The sequence below is a fragment of the Sorex fumeus genome, unplaced genomic scaffold (assembly GCF_029834395.1).
Source record: "Sorex fumeus unplaced genomic scaffold, SorFum_2.1 ptg000233l, whole genome shotgun sequence".
Taxonomy (NCBI): Eukaryota; Metazoa; Chordata; class Mammalia; order Eulipotyphla; family Soricidae; genus Sorex; species Sorex fumeus.
Window position 1 is genome coordinate 857,837 of NW_026606290.1, and position 26,827 is coordinate 884,663.

The 26,827-nt window shown below is 58.6% G+C and overlaps 1 protein-coding gene across 1 annotated transcript in view; it reads right to left on the bottom strand.

Annotated features, from left to right (window-relative positions):
• The window catches only part of HMCN2 (hemicentin 2), a 102,017-nt gene extending 80,872 nt beyond the window's left edge, over positions 1-21,145 (bottom strand). Inside the window, 7 exon segments of the mRNA XM_056108910.1 lie at positions 107-227; positions 924-1,030; positions 1,324-1,495; positions 7,015-7,137; positions 7,391-7,549; positions 8,296-8,366; positions 20,917-21,145. Coding sequence (XP_055964885.1) covers positions 107-227; positions 924-1,030; positions 1,324-1,495; positions 7,015-7,137; positions 7,391-7,549; positions 8,296-8,366; positions 20,917-21,145 — 982 coding nt within the window.
• Positions 21,146-26,827: the final 5,682 nt, after the last annotated feature.

Consider the following 26,827-nt stretch of genomic DNA (forward strand, 5'->3'; position numbering starts at 1 on the left):
CCGTCCCTCCGCACTGTCTGGTCACGTGCTTTGGCTGTGACCCTCCCCCCGCCCTGCCCCACCACACCCCATGGTGGGCTCCAGCTCCCCACCCACCCCAGCCCACCTTCCAGCGGCCACTCAATGGTGTGGTTGAGGTCCAGTGAGGCCTGAGTGGCGAAGCCGGCCCGGAAGTTGATGTCGCTGACCCCGGTTATCCGCACTGAGTGTCGGCCGCTGCTGTAGACCTACAAGGACGGGGGCAATGGGGGCGTCTGACCCTCACCCCACTACCCACGGCGCGAGGCCGTCTGGCCCCAGCTCCAGGCCAGGCTGTGGCTCCCTCGCCTCTGCAGACCCCTGGGCCACTCAGCTGCTCCCCCAAAGGGGAGGGAAGCCCGGCTGGCAGCACTGTGCTGGGTGGGCCTCCAGGCCATCTGCCCACTCCCTCTGCAACCCCTGCCAGCCTGTCTGTGCCCTGCACACCTCCCCCCTGCCCGCAACCCCCACCCAAGATGCTGCAGCTGGGTCTGCTTCTCGGCTGACCCCCAGCCCAATGCCAGCGCCTCACATGCGCTCAGTCTTCACTGATCACCGAGAGCTGGCACTCAGGGCCACCCGCTCTGTCCCTGGTTCGGGGGTCTTCTTCCCAGGATGGAGTCAGAAGCACATGCCTACCCCATCACTCCCCTCTGCACTAATAGGAAGCTTCCACCAAGTCTTCTGAAATGTTCCCGAGAGAGCCCCAAACCTCCGCACTCCCTCCCAGGGGTGCAAGGCGGAATCCCCTCCTCTGTTCTTAACCCTTTACCTCTAGTGATATGCCCATGCCACCACCGTGTACACACTCTAGCCCTCCAACTCCAAGACAGACAGTAGGGAGAAGATGGTCAAGGTATGGGGCAGGCCTACTCGCCACCTCCCTGAAACCCGCATCCCCGTACCTTGATGGACCACAGCCCGGGATGCTCAGGCTTAAAGGCCACCACCTTGGCTGAGTCCGGGATGTTGAGGAGAACGTTGAGGCCTTCGTCCTTCTGCAGGATTCTCCCTGTGGGAACCCCGAGGTCTGCTCAGTCAACAATCTCCTCCTGGGGGCCCCAGGAGATGCCCAGAATGGCCCCAGGAGCCCAGGGGACCCCCGGCTCCCAGGAAGAAGTGAGGAAGGCGACTCCGGGGGTGCCCCTCCCTGGTGCTGGCCGCAGGCCCGGGCTGGCTCGTCACCATGTCCAGGTGACGCATGAGGGGACCATGGTGGCCCGGACACCTACGAAGGTCCCTCCCCCCGCCTCACGGGAGATCCCTCCCTGCCCCCCGCCCCGGCAGCCCCGGACACGCACGTACCCAGGGGGTCGCGGACCTCCACCTCGGGGCCGGGCCCACTCAGGGCGATGGTGACCTCCTGGATGCTGGGGTCCAGGGGCACGTCCCACAGGTGCTCGCCCGCCTCCTCGTGCTCCGTGGACAGGAGGTTCACCTTGGACGTCTGGACGGCCGACTCCACCCACTTCAGCACCTGGGCAGCAGCGGGGGACGTGGACACGGCCACAGGTTAGAACGGCAGGCCATTGTCCGGTCCACGGACACGGCCGCCTCGGGCTGGGCAGGGCAGCCTGCTGGTGTATTTCAGCCCCCCACTCACCGGCCACCCAGACTGACATCCTCATCCTCCTGGCGAGAGCCCAAAAGGGTCAGCTGGGAGGGAGAGACGTCCCACCCTGGGGGAAATGCACCCCCACTCTTCACCTGGACTTCTATGGCCCCTGTCACTTCTTCCAGGAAGCCCTCCTGGTACTTCCTGTCCCTAGAGGAGGCCCAACACTCCCTGCTCTGATGGAGCGGGCCATCGCCCCCCAGGATGTCTCAGACCAGACCACCCTGTCACTCAGCAGGAAGAGAGAACCTGCTGGGGCAAGACAGCCTCTTCTGGACTCGTCCGCCACGCAGAGTGATCTGGAACCCTTATGAAAATGCCTGTTATTCACCCTTAGGGAGCCAGGCTGGAGGGTCATGATGCCGGGGCCCCTCTACCGTGCCCCGAGCAGAGCGAATGCTAGGGCAGGGTTGAGTCTCTGGGTTTAAATCGGGTATGGGGGCTTCACCCAGGGCTCCCCTCAAAGGCTTCCCCCCACAGCCCCGGGCACGCCCCGCTGCTTTGCAAGTGGGAAGGGGGAGAGGAGGACCCTTCCATCAGGGCCAACTCCTTCCAAGCCATGATACTGCAGGAAGCTTCCAGAGCAAACCCCAAAACCGAAATCAAAGGCAATACAAGCATGACTGTTCCCCTGTGTCGGCACTGGCACCCCAGGGAGCGGAGTGAGGGCCCCCCTGTGGGCTGGAACCCTGCCTCGGCACCCTGCGAACAGGAAGAGCCATAGAGGAACCTGCATTTCCTGGTCTGTAAGTTGGCAGGAGGGAGGATGAGGACTTTGAAACGTTTTCAGGCACCGTGGAAGGCAGAATGAAGGGAAGTTGCTTCTGCTTTCCAAGACCTGGGGGGGGGGGGGGGGATGGGACCGACGGAGCACAGCAGGGGGGCACCCCCAGGGCCCCCAGCCCCTCGAGGAATGATCCCTGAGCACAGAGCCAGGAGGAAGCCCTGAGCACTGCCCGGTGTGGCCCCCAATACGAAAACAAATGTGTCTTTTCCCTGCCGCCAGCTGTAAGCGAGGTTGATGGCTCTTCCAGCTGTGGATAAAACCCAGTTCGTGTGGACTCAGGCCTGCGGGTCCTCAGCACTGAGAGTGGCGGTGGGGGGGGGGGGGGTTTAACAAGGTGAGCCTGGGCCGAAGATTATTCCAGAAGGCAAAGAAGGTCTCAGGAGGGAATTGGGGACCCACCTAAGGGCACAAGGGGCACCTGCGGGAGCCCCGACAGCCACACCTGGAGCCATCTGGAGCCTCCAGAGCACCGGCATCAGCTAGGGAAGCAAGTGCCACCAAGAACCATGTGCCCAGAATGACGAGAGAGAGAGAGAGAGAGAGAGAGGGAGAGAAGGAGAGAGAGGGAGAGAGGGAGAGAGAGAGAGGATAAACTAGGAAACGCCACCTCAGCAGTTCCCCAGGGAGCACTGAAACTGGACATTTGCCCCGTGGGGAGACGCTGGCCCACAGAGCGGCCTCTCAGGCCTGAAGGCCCAGGGTGAATTACGGCTGTGGAGGAGAGCGCCCGGCCCGCAGAGCCGCCAACACTCATCTTGGACGCGCGCCCACTCTCCAAATGTGGAAGCAAGCAGCCGGCTCCCAGATCATCTGGAAATAACGGATGGAGCAGGGCTGCTGCGGGCGGCCGAGCCCGCAGCTGGCGAAGGGGGGAGGGGCTGAGCACGTGGAGTCCTGGTGTTTCCCCCTCCCCCACCATGTGTCTGACGTGGCCCTGCAGCCCAGGAAGCGAGCTGGCAGTCATCACGTGCGAGTGGCACCATCCCAAGCCCCGGAAGCGCCTTCCCAGGGAAAAACGCTTCTGGCCCTCAGTGGCAGCTCCCAGGCACTCAGCGCTCTATGATCGACTCCCAGGTTCAGGAGGAAAGGCACTGAAGGGGCACACGCCAGGCCACCATCACAGAACCCTCAGGTCATGCCCGAGCGCAGGCGAGAGCCTGGCAAGGGAGGGTGCTCGCCTTGCACGCGGCCAGGTCCATCCAGGCACCCTCACCAGGAGTGATGCCCTAGCGCAGAGCCAGGGGTCAGCCCTGGGCATCGCGGGTTATGGCTTCAAAACAGAAGAAAAAAGAAAAGAAAAGAAAATGCATCTTCCTCGGCTGAGATGCCTGCATTTCGCAGCAAGATCTCAGTTATCTCAGCTGAAGAATTCCATGCTCAAACCCAGCTCTGCGGGTTCCAGGACTGACTCCAGGCCTCATGGCAGCAGCGGAGATGGGCCAGTCCTTCCCATCCATCCGCTTGGGGTCTGGCCGTCACACCCACGATCTGCCTCGGGACACTGTCTCATCACACTCACGGCCTTGATCTAGAGACTCCCAGATGCATCTCAGAATGGACCAGGTCCCTACAGAGATGTCTCTGGACCCCAACCACTTACAATTTTAGAATTCTAGAAGCACACGGTCATTTTCGCGGCCGCACAACCTCTCATGATATTCATAATAAGCAAGAGAAAATAAATTATCTAGCATCTGACCCCCGGCAGGCAGGCTTGAATGGTGGTGGGAAAATTCGAGCAAACCCTAATGCACAAAAGTAGAGAGAGGGTATGGGGGAGAATGTCTGCCACAGAGGCAGGGGGAGGGTTGGAAAGGGGAGGTATACTGGGGACACTGGTGGTGGAGGCATGGGTGGAGGCATGGGTGTTTGATCGTTGTATGACTGAAACTCGGCGGAGCAAGAGCACAGTGGCAAGGCCCTTGCCTTGCATGCACCCGACCTGGGCCGACCCCAGTTCGACTCCTCCGCCCCTCTCGGAGAGCCCGGCAAGCTACCGAGAGTATCTCGCCCGCTCGGCCAAGCCTGGCAAGCTCCCCGTGAGGTATTCGATATGCCAAACACAGTAACAAGTCTCACAATGGAGACATTACTTGTGCCTGCTCGAGCAAATCGATGAACAACGGGAGGACAGTGCTATACAGTGCTATGACTGAAACTCAGACGTGAAAGCTTTGTAACTGTTTCTCACGATGATTCAATTCTAAAAAGAAGAAAAAAAAAAGAATTCCGTGCTCGGGAGCATGTGCATCTCGGCGACCTGTTTTGCCTCGCTATCTAAGCAACGCTTCTCTTCAGAAAGTCCCACTTGTGTTCGCCAAGGATTGGGGGAGGGGACAGGGCTGCTGTCCACCCGGGGGCGGGGGGATGGGGGGAAGAGGCCGAACCCAGCTGGAGAGGCACCCAGAAGCCGGCCCCTCGAGGGTGACCACTGTGCCGGGCTGGGCATCAGGGAGAGGCGGGGGCCGAGTGGAACTGCCCCCAGCCCAGCCCACCGCGCCACGGCTGTCATTACGAGCTTGTTCTCGCATGTTCTCGGGCAGGAAACGCCTGGGAGTTGAGGCTACTGGTCGCAGGAAGAGGCTGGAACGAACCGGAAGCCAGACCCCTTCTACGGAGGCGCGTGGCCATCGCAGGGCAGGACCCCAGGCCTGCAGGAGGGGCTGGGGGGGTGGCCTGGTGAACACACGGCCCCCTCAAGAGATCTGCATGTTTATCTGGCCCCTCGAGGGCTTCCAGATGCGCCCAGACCCCCGGGACCGGCTCTTCGTGACGGGCCGACGGGAAGGAATGACCGAATCTGGCGTCTCTGTCCAGCCAGATGGCGGCGGTTTGGCCGTTCACAGCCTGATAAATCATCCCCCGCGGCTCCCCCCACAGAGACACTTGACAGCCAGGGTGGCTTGGGGGGGATGCCCAGGACCAGGAGCACGGAGCAGGGGAGTGGAGGTCCCGCGCCTGCCCACTGGGCCACTACCCAAGGACCCTCGTCCTCCCAGGCCGGCGGGTGCCAGGGTTCCCTGGGCAGTTCCCTGGGTGACCCGGCTCCAGAGTGGCCCAAAGCCGCTAGCTGCAGCAGGCGGGGGGGGGGGGGGGCCGGGGGTGCAGTCAGCGCGTGGCTGCCTCGCCCAGGGTGAGGTCATCCTGGGGCCTGTTGCCCATCGGTCCGTGGGAACTGCCCGCCCTGACTTTCTCTCCTGAGCCATCCTCACAGTCCAGGCCACGGTCCCCACATGGCTGATGGATGCTCTGGGCACCACTAGTCCCTGGGGGTCATGGGACAGGGAGGGGGCGGGGGGGCTGCTCAGCCCCTCGGACACTGCATGGATCGGGCAGGGTGGGGGACCCAGGAAAGTCTTTTTCTTTTGTCCTTTTTTTTTTTTTTTGCTTTTTGAGTCATACCCGGCGATGTACAGGGGTTACTCCTGGCTTTGCACTCAGGAATCACCCCTGGCGGTGCTCAGGGGATCATATGGGATGCTGGGAATCGAACCCGGGTTGACCGTGTGCAAGGCAAACGCCCTACCTGCTGTGCTATTGCTCTAGTCCCCCCAGGAAAGTCTTGATGAGAAACAGGCACCCGGGGGACAGGCGCTGGGCCCCGGCGACCCCTGAGCAGACCGGGACCTGCAGGGGCTCCTGGCATACCAGGCCAAGCCCAGCCAGGAACAGCCAGTGCTCCAGAGCCCGGGACTCGGCTCGTTGCCAGGACCCGACGTGGGCACTGAGACCCAGCACAGAGAGGGCACAGCCAACAGGGGCAGAGCTGGGAGGAGCCCCCCTCTCCCGGGGGACTCCCACAGCTCAAGCAAAGGAGTGGGGCTCAGCATTTAAAGGGGCCTCAGGGCTGTGGCCGGAGGGGGCAGGTCCCTGCCAGGGAGCCCGGCCAGGGGGTCCTCCTGCATCAGGCCACACGGCCCCCCGGTCCCTGTGGCAGAGGGGGGCCCCGTGGCCAGTGGGGATGTGGCCCAGGTTCCTGCCTCTAGGGACCTCATCCCCCGCTGCGGCCATCCTACCTCCGGCTTGGCATGCACCCTAACGGTCACCCCAAGCCGGGACCAAGCGCCGTTGGCTCCCACAGGCCGCCCCCCACAACCGAGCAGAAACGTGACCCCGAGAAGCACAAACATTGCCTGTCCAAGCTGTGAGCTGGTTTGGTCCCACACTGGGGCTCGCCTCAGCGTGGGGGCCACACAGCACCCGCGGGCCTCTCAGGCCGTGACACCTGGCTCCGAGAGCCCACGGCCCTGCGGTGGTAAACTGAGGCATCACAGTGGAAACAGGAGCAGGGGTGAGAGCAGGCACCACCTGGATGGGGGCGTGGGCAGGGGCTCTGCGGCTGGAGTGGGGGGGGGAACGGGTGGGGCTGCGGCGCCTGAGCCAGGTCTGGGCGGGGGGCACGGGCCATGCAGCGATGAGGCACGGAGGGATCCCGGCCGGCGGCTCCCCTCAGCCCCAAGTCTGAGCCATCCCCTCCAGCTCCGCTTCTCCCAGCCCCGGCCAGTCCCGTCCATTCCTCTGGCCTGGACAGCTGTAGCAGCAGGACTCACCCCACAGTGCTCGCAGCAGTGCAGTGGGCAGGATGGATGCTCACCTCTGACACCTGCTGCTTGTCCAGGTGGAACACCTGCCCTGAGCTGGTGGCGGCGATGTCCTGATAGGCCAGGTAGCCGGGGTGCGTACGGTCCCCGCAGTCCCCGGTCAGTACGAACACCACCTGCGGGCACCACAGCTCGGACACCCGCCCGCATGGATGCGGGGGGTGGGGGGAGACCAGCCCGAAGGACCCCACCAGGCCCAGGACGCCCAGGAGGCACGTGGACACGGCCAGCTCCACCCCCCACCCCAGGGAACTGCATGGAGCAGAGATGGGCAGAGAGAGAGGCCTGGCGTGGGCGGGGGCGGGGGGGGGGTCTGGTCCAGGCCGGGCCCCACCACAGGGGACTCCCCGCCCCCCGCCAAGGCCTCACCTGTGACTGCTTGAGCTGCAGCAGCTGCAGCAGTTCCCCCGTGCGCTGGTGGTCCTTGGCGCGGGCGTCCGAGAAGACGTAGATGAAGGAGCCGGGGTTGGCGACGCGGACGGCGGCCAGGATGGCGCCCACGCTCATCTCGGGGCAGTCGCCGCCTCCCTGGGGACAGGGGCCATGCCAGGAGCTGCTGCTGCCCCGCCCTACGCGGGGCATGAACCCCCACCCCTGGACCCAGAGCCCCGCCCCACACCAGGACAGTTTCCGGGGGTGGGGACGCTATGCCCCATGTGCCCAGGGGCTACTCGCAGCTCTGTGCTCAGGGCTCTTCTGGCAGTGCTCAGGGGCCACATGCAGGCCCTGAGCCTGGTGCAGGGCAAGTGCCTTAAACCAACTCTGCCACCCAGTCCCTTCCCCTAGTGCCGTAGGGGGACATCTCACGGGTCCCCCACATTAATGCCAGCCAAGCCGGGACGTCCAAAGGCCCTGCTCCTTCCCACGGCTCCTCCTGCCCCCAGGGAGAGCCTGTGCAGGGGACAGAACGGGCAGGTGGGCTCTTGGCCAGTGCCACCCCCCTCCAGGGCCCCCTGCATGAGTCAGACTTGTAACCCGCCCCCTGCCTTCAGGACACTGTGGTTTCGGGGTACAGGGGGCCCGTATGGAGGCGGGGAGGGCGGGAGTGGGAATCTGACCCAGACAAGGTTTGGGGCCAGCCTGAGGGTCTGAGCTGAACCCTGGCATGCCTCAGAGACCACCCACACCATCCCCACCCTCTTCCACTCACCCCTGCACAGGCGTCTACAGTGTGCGGGCTTGGGGATTCCGGGGGTGATTCCTGAATCACACCAGACCCCACCCGAGCCAGGGTGTCACTCAACTGGGGAGGGGCGGGCCGCGACCCCACTCACCTGTACAGAGAGTTCCCGCAGGGCGCGGTGGAACACCTCGGGGTCCACCGTGAGTGTCACGGGGCCGATGTCTGCGGGGAGAGAAGGAGACCCTGTTGGGAGGGGCACTGGAGAGAGGGGTCCCCATGCCGGCTGGGCAGGAGCCTCTGAGAAATGGGGAGCTGAGAGGACACAGCTCCGGGCCTCCAGGGCCAGACCCCCCCAGGCCCCCGCCTGCCCCCCACCTAACCCCAGCGGTTCACGCGGGGACTGGGTGCGGGGAGGGGCAGGGACCAGCCCCCAGTTCCTTCTGGGAACCGCTGTGTCCCGCTCTCGTGACAGGGCTCTCGGGGGACCCTCCTCTCCCGCCCCACGCCCCCGCCAGTGGGAACGGAACTCTGGACGCCCAAGCGTCAGAGATGCCAACAGCTTATCTGGGACCACACAGCAACAGGAGAAAACTGCCTGGCAAGTCCATCTGGGCTAAGCTCAGGGCACGCGAACACAGTGAAATGGTAATGTTGGTGGGGAGGACCTGAAGCATCCACCCAGGGCCAGTCGCCAATGCTCCCCTTTGGGAGATAACAGACGCTTCTAGAAGGCTACCGATGGTCCCCACCACTCCTCAGCGTTTACTCGAGAAAACCACATTTGTGACCAGACAAACTCAGGATCTCCCAGGACGAGGAGACCAACCAAATGTCCATCGGCGGAGATAAACAACTGTGGTATTTCCTAGATCCAAAGGCCACTCGGCAAGGGAACAAGTGGGTCCTGGGCCAGTCGAGCACACGGATGCGGGGTTGGGTCTCGGGGCCACGGGCACAGGGGAACAGGCACGGGGCAGGCACACACGCTCCAGAGCCATCTCTCTTTTTTTTTTTTCTTTTTGGGTCACACCCAGCAATGCACAGGGGATACTCCTGACTCTGCACTCAGGAATTACTCCTGGCGGTGCTTGGGGGACCATATGGGATGCTGGGAATGGGAATTGAACCCGGGTCGGCCACATGCAAGGCAAACGCCCTACCCACTATGCTATCACATTTTTTTTTAATTCTCCAGCCCCTCCAGAGCCATTTCTAGGAAGTTGGAGAATGGGTAAAGCTCATGGGGGGGGGGGGGGGATCAGAACAAAGGCTGTCTGGGGCCTGGGGGGGTGGGGGGGCTCGGGGAAGGCCAGGAAGAGGAGCAGGAGCTGCCAAGACACAAGTGGTCCATATCCTGAGCCCGTCTTGGCAAACGCCTATGCAGGCTTGTACATTTCAATGGATGTAAATTTCCCACATTCAAGTGGGGAGAAAATACTATTAGCACAGAGCTGAGTGCCCAGTGGCGGGAGGGGGTGGGAGGAGACTTAGACTGAAAGAATAAAATTCTTGAGGAGATTTGGGGGTGCTGGGTGCTGGGGAGATGGGGTTCATCGTGCAAGTCTGCTCGCTCTGTGTATCTCTGGAATGCAGCAGAGCCGAGCCGCATGGAGCACAGCTGTCAGGACAGGCGAGGCGTCTGCAGCTGCAGCTCCAGCCCGAGGTGTGGACGAAACCCAGGCTGAGCCACAGTGAGCGCTTTGGGGCCCGCTGAGAGTTGAGGAATTCTAAACTCCCGTCACCCTTGAGTGTCTCAAAATTTCTCAGACTCAGGGCCGGAGCGACAGGACAGCGGGGAGGGTGCTTGCCTTCCTCGCGGCCGACCCGGGTTCGATTCCCAGCACCCCACAGGGTCCCTGGAGCACTACCAGGAGTGATCCCTGAGCAGAGCCACCGGGCATCACCAGGTGTGGCCCGAAAACAAAACAAACCAAACAAATTAATAATTTTTTTTTTAAATTCTCAGACTTAACACGGAGACAGCACCCTGGCCTGACGCTGACGGGGCTTCTGCCCGGGTCTGCACCAGCTGGGATTTCTCTGAGCCCCTCCCCCACCCCAGCCTCAGTTTCCTCCTTTCACTACTGCTCTGAGTGGGGAGCTGGCACCAAGAATTCTGGGCAGCCGGGAGGTCCGGGGCCCCTTCCATGTGAAGCCCCCCAGTGTCTGTGCTCAGCTCTGGGACAGGACACGCCCAGGAGCCCAACAGGCCAGCCCAGAACGGCCCCCGAGGGCTGCCGATACATTGCACTCCGGATACATTGCGCTCCGCCCTGGGCTGTTTTGCCATCAAACTGTGTGTGGTCAGAAACTGGGGCCAGGGAGAAAGCACAGCAGGGAATGCGCTTCCTCACACACACCGCAGCCTGACCCTCCCCAGCCTGGTCCCCCAACCTCACCCCAGTGTCTCTGTGTGCTGAACTGGCCGGGTGAAGGGTGGGGAGGTGAGCACAGCAGAAGAGTGCTCACTGGGAAGGTTCTCCACCTGTGGCTACTGGAGCACTCTCAGGGGAGCACTTCCCTAGGAGCAGCGCCTGAGGGCATGACTGTGGGAGCACCGGCACAGGAGCCACGCCATGGGAGCACTGCCAGGTCGACTTGCCTTGCACACATCTGACCCAGGCTTGGTCCCCAACATCCCAGAGGGTGCCCTGAGCACCGCAAGGAGTGAGCCCTGCATGCAGAGCTCAGAGTAATCCCGGGCATCACAGGGTGTGCCCCCCCCCAAAAAAAAATAAATAAAGGCGTCCAGTGATGCTGGTGCTTGCTGAGCTTCTCCTGCAGGTTTTGGGGGCTTCCCTAGGGGTGAATGTCCAGAGACCACCCTGACCCTGCCTGTTGGGGTCTCACCCTGCTTTTTTTTTTGGCTTTGTGGGTCACACCCGGTGATGCACAGGGATTCCTCCTGGCTCATGCACTCAGGAATTACTCCTGGCGGTGCTCAGGGGACCCTAGGGGATGCTGGGAATTGAACCCGGGTCGGCCGCGTGCAAGGCAAGCGCCCTCCCCGCTGTGCTATCGTTCCAGCCCCCTAACCCGCTCTTACAAAGAAGGGAAAAGGAGCAGATGAGAGGGCAATTAATGTGCCCCAAGACACACCTCCAAGGAGTGGCAGAACAGACACACACAGCCAGGGGGTGGCCCCGCAGCTAGTGCCCAATCTGAGCACTGACCAGCTGCTTCCTGAGACGTGTGCACAGAAATCGCTGACACAGGGGAAAAAAATTAAAAAATAAATAAATAAAAGGAAATGCTTCCCCCCACCCCGGGAGTCATTTCTATTTCTGCATTCCACCTTCAAAACGTTTATGCCAATTCGTACGCACACAAATATATCTCGCATACATGCAGCCTATTTTCAGGAGGAATTTCTATTGAAGTAGAAAGGACGCGCTATTTTTAACCTATTCTCGGCGCTGAAGAGACATGTTGAGAACATCTTTCCAGAAGGTCAGCTGCCTCATCCAAGAGCTCCGACGGCTGCAAAGCATTTTATGGCCTTCGTGTGAGTGTCTCCGAGCAGACCGCCCAGCTGCCCCGTCTGGTGTGCAGTTCTCTGAGGAACACTGCCGTGAGAACATCCCCTGAGCCGTGGCATTCCGGCATGCGGGCACTGAGGCGAGGCTGCTTCCTTGGGTCACCGGCAGGGGCAGCTCGGACACTGTCGAGGGCTGGGAAACAGCTCACGGGGACGCATCTGCCGAGCACGTGTGAGGCCCTGTGTCTCACCCTCCAATAGCACATGTCCCACCCCCCAAGCCCCTGAGGGTCCCTGAACACGGCACTGTTGGGCCCACGCACCCAGCTCTCCCCACCCTGGTCTCTTGGGGGGTGTTCAACCTCACCCCAGTGGCTCTGGGTGCTGAAGTGGCCGGTGAAGGGTGAGGAGGTGAGCACAGCAGAAGAGTGCTCACTGGGAAGGTTCTACTTTGCTAGCCTCTGGAGCACCCCTAGGGGAGCACTCCCATAGGAGCAGCGCTCTGGGGTCAAGACTGCAGGAGCACAGGCACAGGAAGCACCGCCATGGGAGCACTCCCATGTGAGTACCACCAGGGAATAACTGCCACAGAAGCACCGTCACAAGAGCATGGCCATGGGGACACTGCTTAGGGAGCACTGTCATGGGAGCACTGTCATGGGAGCACTTCCATGGGAGTATCACCACGGCCTAGGTTCAACCAGCTCATGGTTCCACTTGGTAAGATACAAGTTTGGACTTCAGTCACCTGGATCAGTTCCCTCTGGTTTTGTCTTTCTTTTTAGTTTTTACTTTCTTTTGTTTTCTTTTTAAAACAATCTTACCAGATTGATTTGCTGGTGCAACAGTACAGCGGGGAGGGCTTTTACCTTGCACTCAGCTGTCCTGGGTTTGATCCCCTGCATGGCAAGGCAAGTTCCTCGCCGCTGTGCTATGGCTTTGCCCTGATTTCTTCCTTTCCCTCACAAATGACCCCCAAGTCAGCTCTGAGCACCAGATGCTACTGACCAGTCCCGCTCTAGGGCAGGATCGGCCCCCACATTGTCAACCAGAACTTGGGGCGTGGAGTCTCGTTTCTGCCACTCCGCTCCTGCCCACCATGGCCGTGCAGAGCCCGGGAAGGCGAGATCAGAGCCTCTTCCCGCCATCCCGATATCCTACCACCAGAGTTTCCCAGCACAAGGGCGCGTTCATGACCCACCATGTGCGGGACAGGGCAGGACACTGGGGGCTAACAAGTTTTCCCATCGAGAAGAGTCCCTCAGACCCTCCCTGTCTCCCGCCTCAACCCTGCCCAGGCAGGGCTGGCCCTGGGCTAAAAGCCCCACCCCCCTGCTGTCCCGCCAAAGTGCTGACTGTTCTAAGCCCAAGTGAGTCTGGGGGGACGGGATGCCCTGGGAGACAGCCCAAAGTACAGACATGGGGGGGGGCAGAATCGGACAGGCAACTGGCCTTTCTACAGAGTCACCACAGGGCAGCGAAGGCCACTCAAAGGTGACACGAGAACATCCTTTGTGTGCAGGATGCTAAGGCTTCGAGAAGAGCACTGAGCTGGGAGCAGCAGGGAGAGCACTGGTCTTGGAATAGCAGTAAGAGCACTGATATGGGAGTAGCGGGAAGAGCACTGAACTGGGAGTAGCCCTGCACTGTCAGGTGTGGCCCAGAGGCCAGAAGGAAACAAAGACAGCTCTGGGAGAAGCTTCTACAGACACTGGCTGATTCTGCATCTTAACAGAGTGAAGTCTGGCGCCGCCTTTCAAAAAAAAGAGCAGACCCCCCTCCCCATGCCTGATCAGTGATGGGAGCAAAGAAGGATTCCAAAGAAGGGTTCACTGGGCTCGGCTCACGCCCAGAGTAGAGACAGGATCGTCGGTGGATGCCCGGGAGCAAGACCCGACCCACAAGTCAGCCCAGGCCAGACAGGCCCTGGCTGCCAGGTCAGCGCCGGCACTCTGGAATCTTCTTTTATCCCAGAGGATTCTGTCCTCAGTAAATCAGGAATGAAAGCCTCCTCCTTGAGCTAACAGAGACCCTCACGCTAGGCGCCAGTATCCCATTAGCGAGCGCTCTGTGGAAAGTTCTAGGCGGTAAATCCCAGCAAACAGGACACTGCCAACAAGTGTTCTGTTTCAGAGAAGAGAGGGCTGTCTTCTGATTTGGACGGGATGGTTGTCACTCTAGAAGACTTAATCCCCTAAATTGGTAGTTCAAAAAATAAACAAATAAAACAACTCAGTGAGCAAGTTGGAAACCAGATAAATGTATGAAAACGTTCTGCTTTCCACCAGACGCGCAATACTCATTTGTAAAAAATGTGATGGGAATTAAAAAACAATCGCCTGGTCAAAATAGCAACAAAAAACAAAATATTTAGAAAAGAATCTTATAGGGTGGGATCTGTAAGGAAAAACAACCTATAAATCTTTCCCCAAAGAAATACATCTGTAAATCACGGTGGAACCAGGCAGAACTCCCGGGAACAAAAACACTTGAATATTTTAATACAAATGCTTCCCCAAATCAAGACTTAACAGTATTCCAAGACAAGTCACTGCAGAAATTTTTTTTGGGGGGGAGAAGTGAGTGACTAATTTTCCTTTATTTCCAGAAATATAAATATTCAAGAATATTTTGAAACAAGGGTCAGAGCGATAACCCAGTTGGCTGAGCTCTGCCTTGCACGCTACAGATCGGGGTATGCTACACACCCGGATTTGAATCCCGGAACCATATATGGTTCCCTGAACCCCGCAGGAGTGATCCCTGAGCACAGAACCAGGAGTAAGCACTGTGCCTCCCCGCCATCATAAAAAAAATACTCTGTGACTCTGTGTTTGGGTCACACCCAGTGATGCTCAGGGTTCCTCCTGGCTCTGCTCTCAGGAATCGCTCCTGACAGTGCTTTGGGACTATACGGGATGCCGCGGATCGAACCCAGGCCAGCTTCATGCAAGGCAAGCGCCCTCTTGCTGTGCTGTCTCTCCAGCTCCCTAAACTACCTTTTTTTTTTTTTTTTTTTGCTTTTTTTTTCTGGTCACACCCGGTGATGCACAGGGGTTATTCCTGGCTCATGCACTCAGGAATTATTCCTGGCAGTGCTTGGGGGGACTATATGGGATGCTGGGAATCGAACCTAGGTCCAGCCGCGTGCAAGACAAACGCCCTACCTGCTGTGCTATCACTCCAGCCCCCAAAACTACCATTCTTTTGCCTTGAGTCCTACACTCATTTCCAAAGTTACTTAAGCCAGCATTTACTCCTGTTCTTTTTACTCCTTTCAAGATATTCATTTGGGGCTGGAGAGATAGTACGGCAGGTAGGGCACTCGCCTTGCACGTGGCCGGCCCAGGTTTAATCCCCAGAATCCCATCTGGCTCCCCCTGAGCACTGAGAGAAGTGACGAGAAAGGTGTGAGACTTTCTGCCCTCCTAGCACTGCCCAATCTAACGCTGCCCAGGCTAGCTGGAGGCGCAATGGACAGATCACAGCTGTGGCCATCGCAGGAGTGGATGGGATGCAAAGGCACCATCATTAACCAGGAGAAGCCAAGGGGACATGACAAGGCATGGGACCTATATGGGGTGACAGGGACGGACCCCATGTCAGCTGCGTGCAAGTCAAGTACCCTCCGCATTGGACTCTTTCTCTCTCTGGACTCTGTTCTTCTGGGGGTCCTGGGAGGAGGCTCATCCAGTAGTGCTCAAAGCTTACTCCTGGCTGTGTGCAGGATGACTCCTGGTGGTGTTCTGGGGACCCTTCTGTGGTGCCAGGGACCAAACCTGGTTGGGCTGTGTGTAAGGCAAGTGCCCCGTCTGCTGTGCTGTGTCTGGCCCCGTGAGAGTCATTCCCAGAGTATGACCTGTACTCCCCAGGGGGCCCAGAGGCTGGGGTGCTGCTCGCTGCAGAACTCTTGCCTTGCCTGATATGTGAGGCCCAAGTAGCACCCCCGCACCCCCTTAGCACTGTCAAAACAAACCATAAGTGTTCTCACCACACACACACACAAAGAAAATCACCACGGAGGAGCAGAGCACGGAGCTAGGGATTAGCTGGAGTTAAGGAGCTCCCATTTGCAACCTTCAAACGTAAAAAGTCAAGGCCAGGCCCTTAACCTACTGCTATTTTGTGTCTTTTAATCTCAGTAACACTGGGGGGAACATTGTGTCTGTGTGGGAATTAAACCCAGATCTTCACGCATGTATGGCATGGTGGACCCACACCCCTCTAACTGGGGAAATTTTTTTAAGAAAATTGTATGAGAAAGCCCGCATGGCAGAGCCTGGCAAGCTGCCCGTGGCGTATTTGTATGACAAAAACAGTAACAAGTCTCACAATGGAGACGTTACTGGTGCCCGAGCGAGCAAATGGATGAACAACGGGAGGACAGTGCGACAGTGCTACAGTATGAGAAGAGGATTTCCAACATGTTATCTACCCAATAATGAATATAATACACTCCAAGCACCAGAATTGTATTTTTAAAATATAATTTAAAAATAATTGTCTTAGGGGCTGGAGTGATAGTACAGTGGATAGGGCGTTTGCCTTGCATGCGGCCAACCCCGGGTTTGATTCCCAGCATCCCATATGGTCCCCTGAGCACGACCAGGAGTAATTCCTGAGTGCAGAACCAGGAGTATCCCCTGTGCATCGCCAGGTGTGACCCAAAAAGAAAAAAAAATTGTCTTAAAATGAAACAAAATGAAAAGTCTAGATTTGTTTGTTTGTTTGTTTGTTTGGGGGGCCACACCCAGCAGTGCTCAGGGCTCACTCCTGACTCTGCACTCAGGAATTACTCCAGGTGGTGTTCAGGGTACCACATGGGGTTCAGAGGATTGAACCTGGGTTGGCCCATGCAGGTCAGACACCCTATTCTCTGTACTATCTCTCCAGACCCAGATGTATATATACGATTTGGGGCCACACCCCGCAAGGGCTCAGGGCTTACTCCTGGCTGTGCTCAGGGATCCCTCCTGGCAGGGTTTGGGGAAACATATGGGCTGCCGGGGATCACACCCCGTTCAGCTACATCCAAGGAAAGTACCTTTCCCACTGTACTCTCTCTCCTGCTCCCCCAACATATTCTTCATAAGTAAATTTGACAAAAAGGGAAAATCAAAATGAATTTTTAAAAAACGATTAGATTATCAACCACCCAGTTCTAGCAGAATTATGTAAGATGAATGGTAAACTATTAAAAAAAATTTTTAAAGCATTTTTTAAAAAAATCCTGAGTTAAAGAATTAAATATAAAGTGAAAGAGGAAACAAGTGTAAATACTTAGATGTCTAATTTTGGGATATAAAATGAAAAAAGTTCACCAAACCAGAAAGTGAAAAAATACAAGGAGGAAAAATCAACAGATATCCAATAAAAGAGCATTCAAAATCTCAGAACATCGGAAAACATGAACAGTACAGAAAGGCGAACTACCAAGAAAAATACTAACCAAAGTCAGTTAATAACATCCCCATAAAGTCCTCCTACTGCCTGATTGGAAAACCACTCAAATCCAGGGAAAGGGTTTTCCTTCACAGTGCTGACCCAGGTTCGATCCCTGGCATCCCCATGTGTTCCCCCAAGACCACCAGGAGAAAAGAAAGAAAGAAAGAAAGAAAGAGAGAGAGAGAGAGAGAGAGAAGAGGGGCTGGAGTGATAGTACAGTGATAGTGATAGTACATTTGCCTTGCACAAGGCCAACCCGGGTTCGATTCCCAGCATCCCATAGGGTCCTCTGAGCACCGCCAGGGGTAATTCCTGAGTGCAGAGCCAGGAGGAACCCCTGTGCATCGCCGGGTGTGACCCAAAAAGAAAAAAAAAGAAAAACAAAAGAATGAGAGAAGAAAAAAGAAGGGGAGACAGAAAGAGAGAAAGGAAGGAAGGGAGGGAGGGAGGGAGGGAGGGAGGGAGGAAGGGAAGGAAGGAAGGAAGAAGAAAGAACAAAAGAAGAAAGAGAAGAAAGAAAGAAAGAAAGAAAGAAAGAAAGAAAGAGTCAAACATTGGAAAGATGAACAAAGGAACCGTTTTTTTTTTCTCTTTTGGTTCTGGGGCCACACCAGGCAGTGCTCGGGGTTTGCTCCTGGCTCTATCCTCAGGGATCACTCCAGGCTCTGGGGATCATGTGAGGTGTCGGGAATGGAACCCGGTCTGCTGTGTCAAGGCAAGTGTGTTTCTCCACACACACACACACACACCCCGTACAATCTGCTACACTCTCTGAAGGGGCCTCGTCCTCCACAACCTGTAGCAGGACATAAGGATTCTCAACCTCAGATTAAGCCAAGCGACACGTCCCGTTGTCCCGTTTCCTGAATTAGAGCGGCAAAATGCTTTTTTTCTCCTAATTAATTTCCAGCATCGACTGGGACAAAGCCCTCGAAGGTTTCTGGAAGAAACCGAAACTCGAGGAACATTTGCGCACGATGTGGGGGGGGGGAGGTTGGAAGGACATGGGCCGTGCACCCAGCCGGGCTGATGTTACACACCCGCTGACAAAAACCTCATCAGCACAACCCCTAAGCAGAGGCATCAGGATTTACACAAGATTTACTCCTCACATTTTAGCTGCTGAAACGTGAAAAGTACTGACATTTTCATCAAAATGAAGCCATGAGTAAATTGTTAAGTTTCTCCTTTGGGAACAATGCCATTCTTTCCATTAAAAAGAAAGAAAAAAGAAAAACTTTCTAAAAGCTCAGGGTCTTATTTATCTTCCTCTTTAATTTTCTCCAGAAGCCTCTCTCCAGGGGCTGCTCCTATCCTCCCTGTAATTACAATCCCCGTTTCTTTTTGGGGGAATGTGGAGTGAAGTTTGGGGACCACAGCCGCAGAGCTCAGGGCTTCCTCCTGGTTCTGTGCTCAGGGGTCCCTCCTGACAGGAAAAGAGGGGCCGTATGTGGTGCTGGGGACTGAACCAGAGTCATCCAGGGGGGCTGAGAGATGGCACAGTGAGGGGGCACTTGCCTTGCATACGGCTGACCCATGTTTGATCCCCAGCATCCCACAGGGTCCCCCCAAACACCACCAGGACTGATTTTTTTGGCTTTTCGGGTCACACCAGCGATACTCAGGGGTTACTCCTGGCTCTGCACTTAGGAATTACTCCTGGCGGTGCTCGGGGGACCATATGAGATGCCAGAGATTGAACCCGGGTCGGCTGCATGCAAGGCAAACACCATTGTTGCTGGACTATCGCTCTGGCCCCCAGGAGTGATTTCTGAGTGCAGAGCCGAGAATCACCCTTGAGTATCCCGCCAGGTGTGACCCCCCAAAAAATCAATAAAAGGAGCAGGGTACAAGGCCAATGCCTTCCCTGATGTGCCGTATCTCTTGGCCCCGACAATCGCTGCCTCTCGACCGTCTCTTCCACGAAGCAAATTCCATGGGCTGCGTCCAAAGACAAAGGAAAATCTAAACCACACTGCAGGCTGCTGGGCGAGCCAGCGACGACGCTCCGGCCCTTAGAAGGCAACGAGAACAGGGGCTGGAGCGATAGCACAGCGCGGAGGGCGTTTGCCTCGCACACAGCCGACCAGGGTTCGAGTCCCGGCATCCCATAGGGTCCCCTGAGCACTGCCAGGAGTAATTCCTGAGTGCAAAGCCAGGAGGAACCCTGAGCACGATGTGACCAAAAAAGACAAAAAGAAGGAAATGGGTTGGAGGCCCCTCCCGCTTCCCCCCACACACACCTGGCCCTGGAGTCAGCCCCAGAAACTGCCCGCCCTCCGGCTTTGACCAGCCGGCTCCCGTGCTCGGAGAACCCCACTCCACCTGCTCCAAAACCCAACCACAGGTTCTTGTGTTCGAGGCTGCTGCAACCTGGGAGAGATTCCTGTGCGCCCCCCCAGCTCTCACCCGCAGCAGCGGGCACCCGGCCGGGGACACATTCTCTCCACCTGGCGGGGCCCCAGCAGGGGTGGGGGCCCCCTGGACACTGTGTCTCACTGCCTCCCTGCCCTGCCTCAGCGGCCAAGCACGCCGGAGACAAATCCAGGATGAATCAGAAATTACGTCAAACTGGCCTTGAGGACATGGTGGGGATGAGGGCAGGGGGGCTCGGAGCCTCAGTTTCTCCAGTTGTGAGAGAAGTGGGTAGATTTTGTGCCCTCTAAGCTCCATGGGTAGCCCCTCACCCCACCCCGAGATCCAGGCATGGAAGGGAGACTTGGAGGAGAAGGGACTTCGGAAACCTCCACAGACATCCTCACACCCTACATTTTTTTTTCCTTTGTGTTTTTGGGCCACACCCGGCGATGCTCAGGGGTTACTCCTGGCTCTGCATTCAGGGGTCACTCCTGACTGGCCTTAAGGGACCCCATGGGATGGCGGGGATCAAACCCAGGTCGGCCACATGTAAAGCAAGCGCCCTCCTGGCTGAGTTTGCTTCAGCCGGGACCCTACACTTTCAGCCTGGCCCCGGGGGGGAGCACCGACTCTCAGCTACCCGGAGTGAGGATGTGAATGATGAAGACATTTTTTCTCTCTGAGAGTTTTCTAGGTCACGCAACTCTGGGTCATCATGAGCTTCTGAACTTTCCAGAAGGACCAGGAAAAAAAAATCTGCCATTTTTTTTCTTTTTTGGGGGGAGGGAGAACGTGGGGGTGGGCCACACCCAGCAGTGCTCAGGGAATCCTCCTGGCTCTGCACTCAGGGGACCATAAGGGGTGCCGGGATCGAACCCAGGTCTACTGTATGTCAGTTAAGCACCTTAACCTCTGTCCTGTCTCTGGCCCTAGTTTTATTTTTTGACTTAATAAAATTCTCCGTCTAGCTGGAGATTGGGGGGGGGGGAGATACACCCAACAGAGCCCTGATTTCTGACTAAGGATGGGGGGGGGAGAGGGAACTGGGGGATTCTCTGTCCTTTTCCCCTTGCTTTGGGGTGAGCCACTTTGTACTTAAATCTGTTGGGAAAAAAAAGAATATTCCAGATACCCCCAAATGAGGAAGCTGCTGCTGGCTGAAACATACCCTCTCAGGACCCCCCTAACCCCCTAGCCAGGCGCCTTAGGGAAGGGCGGGGGGCTGGGGATTGAGAGGTGGGGGGTAACGCGGGGGCTCCCTAAGACGCTGATTTCTCGAAGGAGGGACAAGAGATGGGGACAAGTGGCCTTCGGGGCGCCCAGGCCTAGGAACCCAGCGCCGGGAGCGAATTCTAGGAATTTCCAAACAGGCAGTGCTGCAGCGCGGGTCGCGGGGATCAGGGTCGCGGCCAGTTTCCCTGGCCCAGGCCCCCCTCTCGGCCACCGGGGCGCGGTCCCGGCGCCAGGCGCGGTGGGGACGCGGGGCGCTACCTGGGTCGTGGAAGGGCACCAGCGCGTAGTTGGCGACGGCGCGGCCGCGCAGCGTGCGCTCCAGGATGCCCGACGCGCCGTCGATCACCTGCCGCAGGTCGTCCCACATGGAGCCGGTGACGTCGAAGACGAAGGCCAGGGTGGCGCCCCCCGCGGGGGGCGACGGCGCGGCGACGGGCACGCGGGCCAGCGCGGCGGCCACCGCCACGAGCAGCGGCAGGAGCGGCATGGCCCGGGCGCGGGGCGGGAGCGCAGGCGCCTGCAGCCGGTGGTGCGCGCGGGACGGGGGCTCGCCGAGGGGTCCCCCTGCCGGGAGCCGAGGCGGGGCCTGGCGCCCCCTACCCCCCTCAGGGTCACGGGCCCGCCCCCTCCGCTCCCCCCGCCGTGACTCAAACTTTCCCGGCCCCGCCGCTCAGACCCGAGGTTAGGGGAGGACGCGGCGCGGACGGCAGGAGGGAGCGGGAGCCGCGGCCAAGACGGCGAGGGATGAGGATGGGGACGAGGAGCCCCGCGCCGCCCGCCGGCACCTGCGCCTCCGCCCGCCCCGACGACGGGCACGCCCGCTGCGGGGGCGGGGAGGGCGGGAGCCACGCGCCGGCGCTTGGGGCTGCCTCCACCCAGCCCCTAGAACCACACACGGGGACACGCCCACGCACGCCCGCTCACAGCATGCACGCGCATGCCCACGCACGCACTCACCGCCATGCACCGTGCACACGCACGCGCTCGTGCCATGCACGCCTGCCCACGCACGCGCACACGCCACGCACGCATGCACACGCACACGCCATGCATGCACGCACATGCACGTGCACGCACACCATGCACGCATGCACACGCACACACGCCCACGCCATGTACGCACATGCACGCACATGCACGCAGGAATCTGAGTTTCCATTAATGGTGATGGTTGGTCGCTGCCATAATCCAGCGCCTACAGACACAGTAACAACAAAGTCTCCAATGGAGACGTTACTGGGCCCGCTCGAGCAAATCGACGATCAACGGGAGGGCCTTTACCTTTACCTTTACCCTGGGCTAAGCCTTTGCACATAGTTATTAATTCCCGCTGCGTGGTCTGAACCAGAGAGGGCGGGGCAAGCAGTAAACCCATCTCACAGATGAGCACTCTGAGGCCCCCAGAGGTCTCCTTTGCCCAGAGCCACTCAGCTCTCAAGTGGTGGGGACATGGTCCTGGGCTAGAACCAGAAGAGCCCCTCTGTGCCCTTTGCCCACGCGCTGCCCCCCCCAGTGTTTAAAAAACACCCACAATGGACTTGGAAGGTTTGTGTGGGGGTGGGGGGACATTCTCTCGGCGACTCCAGCTCCCTTTAGCGGTCCCCTTGGTAACCTTGAACCTCCTCTGGCCCCACCTATGAGCCCCTGGACAGCCCCTCGGTCCCCTCTCACCCCTGCCCTGTCCCCGCCCTTTCCAAACTCAGGGAATGTTACCTAGCCACTTAGGACCAGCTTCTGTGGGTGGAACGTGGTTTGGGGATCCACGTGAGTGAAGGCACCTGAGCCCCCTCCTCTAAGCAGACCACACTCCCAGGCCGGGGTGGGCAGCCCCCCAACCTGAGGGGGATTTGGGGGCTGTGTTGGGGGAGGGGCCTTCCTTCTGTCCCCCCCCAAAGCCACCCGGTCCTTCCTCTTTCCACCCACGAAGGCTGAGTCGGCCTCCCTGGCCCGAGGGCCCCGAGCTCCTTCCGCTCACCCCGATCTCCAGTGTCCCCAGTCAGCATGGCCTCCCACCCGGATTGAGCCCCGCCTCCGCAGAGTCGGAAGTGGTAGGGGCCACAACCTGCAGGGAACCGAGGTCTCAGGTGTCCGCCGGCCAGGCTAAGTCCCCTTGCGCTTCTGGGTTTGACCTTTTCTTCGTGGCGGGTGCTGAGGACTGAGCCCGGGTCTCGGGCCTGCAGGCGAGGCCTGGGCCCCTGCACCTCATCTTCCACCTGCGCTGCTGCTCGCGGCGTCTTTAAATCTCCTCGGGCTGCGACTGGCTTCAGAACCCAGCACGGCCAGCCCTGGAGGAGCCGAGGCCGCAGCTGTGCAGAAGCAAAGGCTGGGAGCCAGGCCCAGCTCGCCGAGGGCAGCCCCAGCTCTGCACCAGGGACCTCGGGGGAGGCCCAGCGGGCCCGCGGGCCCTGGCTGCACACGCAGCCGCGCTGGGCAGGGGGCCGGCTCGCTGCTAGGCACCGCGGACAGTGTGTGCCGGGCCAGGCATGTGCTCGCCGCCCAGGGGAGTCCAGAGACATAAACAAATCATTCTAAGTCAATGAGATAAGCGCTAATGGAGGAACCACCAAGAGTTCAGGGAGCTCAGAGGAAGGAGTGGAGGAGCCTAAGGGGTCAGGGGAGGCCGCGGGGCCTCCACAGCTGAGGGGAAGGGCATGGCGGAGCGGGAACAGCACATGCAAAGGCAGGGCGCACAGAGGCAGTGCCTGTGCGTGGGAGTGAATGCGTGTGCATGCGTGGTGTGCATGCTTGTGTGTATACATGTGCATGTTGTGTGCATATGTGCATGGCGGGCATGCATGTGTATACATGCATGGTATGCGTGTGTGTGCATACTTGCATGTGTGCACTTGTGTGTGAGTGCATGTGTGTGTGCATGCGTGCATGCATGCAAGAGCATGCATGCATGGTGTGTGTGTGTGTGAGTGTGTGGCAAGCACTACACTTCCCAGAAGGCAATGGCAAGAGGCAATGATGAGAACCTGGAAGAGCCTTCGTCATCTCCCCGAGAGGGGTGGCGAGCAGGGGCGTTGGTGATCCAGCACCCCTCGGGAACGGCCTCCAGGTTGGCCCTGAAACTTGCATTTCCAGGAAGGTGCCATCAGCCACCGCTCTTCAGTGGGTTGTCACACACCAACTTCCGGGAACACCTGAGCAGGGCCGGGCTCCAGTCAAGGGGATTCATGAACTGGGGGCCTGAAATCGCCTCTGACCTTGAAGAAGACCCTCCTGCTCTCTGCTCCTTGGCTCCCCCAGCTTAGGATATGTGAGACCTAGGGGGGCTACCAAGATGATCTCTGATGATGATTCTCGGGGTCTCTTCCCTCTAGAATCACCTCCAGAAACTAAAGCCTCCCCCTCAGCCATGGAAAGGAGCCTGGAGCAGCATCCTTCATCCGCCAGAGGGTGCGGCCTGGGCTGGGTATCCCAAGAATAACAGAATCATGGTTGCCGGGGCAACAGGGGCCCAGATGAGCCTCGTGGCCGCATCAGCCAGTGTCCACCCCCCTCCCAGCTTGCCTCTCCAGACGGCCTGGGAGCCCGCATTTTTGAGTTCGTGATAATGCGCACTCCCCCCCCCACCCCCCCACCCCGTTTCCAGAAGCCTCGGTCTCAGCGGAATTCTATTTCCTAACAGTCCACACACAGGCTGGCCGTGCACAGCGCCGTGGGCCTGGCTGTGTTGGGAGGAAGAAGGATGCCGCTGTTTTGCTGTTTTGGGATCTTCTTCTTGACCCTGACGTGGGAATCCAGCCCGTGTGGGCACAGGGGGTCCAAGGGCAGCTGACGGGTGAGGGCACACCTCCAGGCACTGGACACTTGGCCCAAGTGAAGTGAGCCCCAAATAAAGGCCAAGGTCTCTGTCTTCCCTTCCCGCCATCAGTAAGAGAACCCAAGCTAGAGAAGGGCCAGCCTGGGTCTGCCTTTCCCTGGCTCTGGAACCCAGACTTTCTCTGACACGCTGAAGTGGTTTGGATAGGCTTCCCGGCCCGCAGAACTTCCAGAATGACCGTGCAGTTCCAGGGACGGTGAAGAGGCATGTCCTTCCCAGACTGCATCCGACTGTAGGGCTAGAGGGGAAGGAGTGAGATCCAGGCGGCGAGGCAGGTGGAAATTGAGGGGTAACAGCCCCCCCAGAGCCTGGCCCTCCCTTCTCTGGGTCCCCCCGGGGGCCAGCCCTAACAGGGAGCTGAAGAGTTTGACAAACAAACCGGCCAGATGGAGCTACTGAGGACTAAGGCGGGGCCACCAGCGTTCCCAGGCCAGGCACTTGAGTGATTTACTGCGGGTCCAGCCCACTCCCAAGCCAGCCTCCGGATCACGTGGGCCATCAGGAATGGCCTGAGACCATCCCAAGAAATACTTAAGCCGCTCAGGGAACACGAATGGTTGCCCATGCTCATGTTTTCAAGAACAAACAAGTGGATGACCTAACCCCCACCCCCCCCCCGTCAACAGCTCAGGCTGGGCCGTTCCCAGACCCCCGCCCCTCAGATGGGGCCCCTGAGCACTGAACCCCGCTGACTTCGGGGTGGAGGGGAGCCCGCCTCATCAGCAGGAGGTCTTGCTCACTGTTCCCATTTGTCCTGTGTTGGCCCTGATATCATCTTCATCTCATTTGTCATCGGTGCCTGGAAAAACGCCCAGGATGAGCGGAGGTTGACGGGCACTTCCTTTCACTCTCTTGTCCTCTCGCTTATCATCAAGATTTTCCTTCGATGGGCTCGTGTGAGCTAACAGGCACAGCTGACTTTTTACCCAGAAGCCTCTCTGCCCCTGTGGCCAGGAATCCCGGCTTCCCCGCGACACTCGGGTTCAGGTGAAAACTCCCATCCAAGGAGAAGGAGCAAGTCGGCCAGCTGTGAGTGCGTGTGTGTGTGTGTGTGTGCGCGCGATGTGTGTGTGTGTGCGCGCGATGTGTGTGTGTGTGTGTGTGTGTGTGTTTGTGTCTGTCTGTCTGTGTGAGGCGGGGCGAGGGGTGGTTGTGCATCCATTTGATTCAGTTCTGGTTAATGGGAAGCAAAGGAAGGTGTATTGAGGTGTCCCCAGGAAAGGTACAAATGAAGAAGGTGACAGATACTTCCTGGAGTGGCCATAGAGAAGTGTCATAGGAGGGCTGAGGGGCAGGCCAGCAGAGCTAGACAGGGCAAGGAGAAAGAGAAACGGTGGGCCAGAGTGACCATACAGCGGGAGAACGCTTGCCTTGCATGCAGCCAGCCCGGCTTCAGTCCCCGGCACCCTCTCTGGTGCCCCCAGCCCGCCAGGAGTGATCCCTGAGCGCAGTCAGGAGTCCGATCTGAGTGCCTGGTGGTAGCTGCCCCCAAACCAAAACTGAACCCCAAAGGTGCTGATTTTCGCCTGGGACAGAGTGGCGAAAGGAAGGTCTTTGTGGAGGTCAAGGAAAAAAACAATGAACGTGGATTCCTACCCCACCCCGACCACAGAATCTAACCAAAGAGGGTTCATTGGTGAAAGGACAAAGATGATAAATACCCCAGGAATAGGCGCTCCAGGGTGAAAGCTCCCCCCGCACACATGCCAGTCACACAGAGCCCACACAGGCCCTGCACCCCTGAAGTTCCAAGACACCTCTGAAGCCTCGCCCTGGCCAACGCTGTGTTTTCTTCCCGCTTAAACCAACCGTGGCGCGTTCTCTGTTCGTGGTCCAATGTGCCTTCTGCAGACAGCCGGCTCTCTGCTCTCCCGACCACGCCGTGAGCTGCAGGCAGCTCTCCTCAGCTCATCCCGAGTACCTGGAGGCTGATTTTAGGGGTGGTGGAAGTCACTCCTAGTGGTGCTCAGGGACACTCCTGGCTCTGTGCTCAAGGATCACTCGTCGTGGTGCTGAGGGCCCTGTGCAGTGCCAGGGAACAAACTGGGGTGGGCCATGGGCACCGGAAGCTCCCATCTTACCCCTCAGCCATCTCTCCAGCCTCTCTCTGGGAATATTGGAAGGGCTGGTCAACACCTTTTTTTTTTTTTTTTTTTTTTTGCTTTTTTTGGTCGCACCCGGCGATGCACAGGAGTTACTTCTGGTTCATGCACTCAAGAATCTCTCCTGGCGGTGCTCGGGGGACCATATGGGATTCTGGGAATCGAACCTGGGTCGGCCGCGTGCAAAGCAAACGCCGTACCCGCTGTGCTATTGCTCCAGCCCCTAATGCCTATTTTT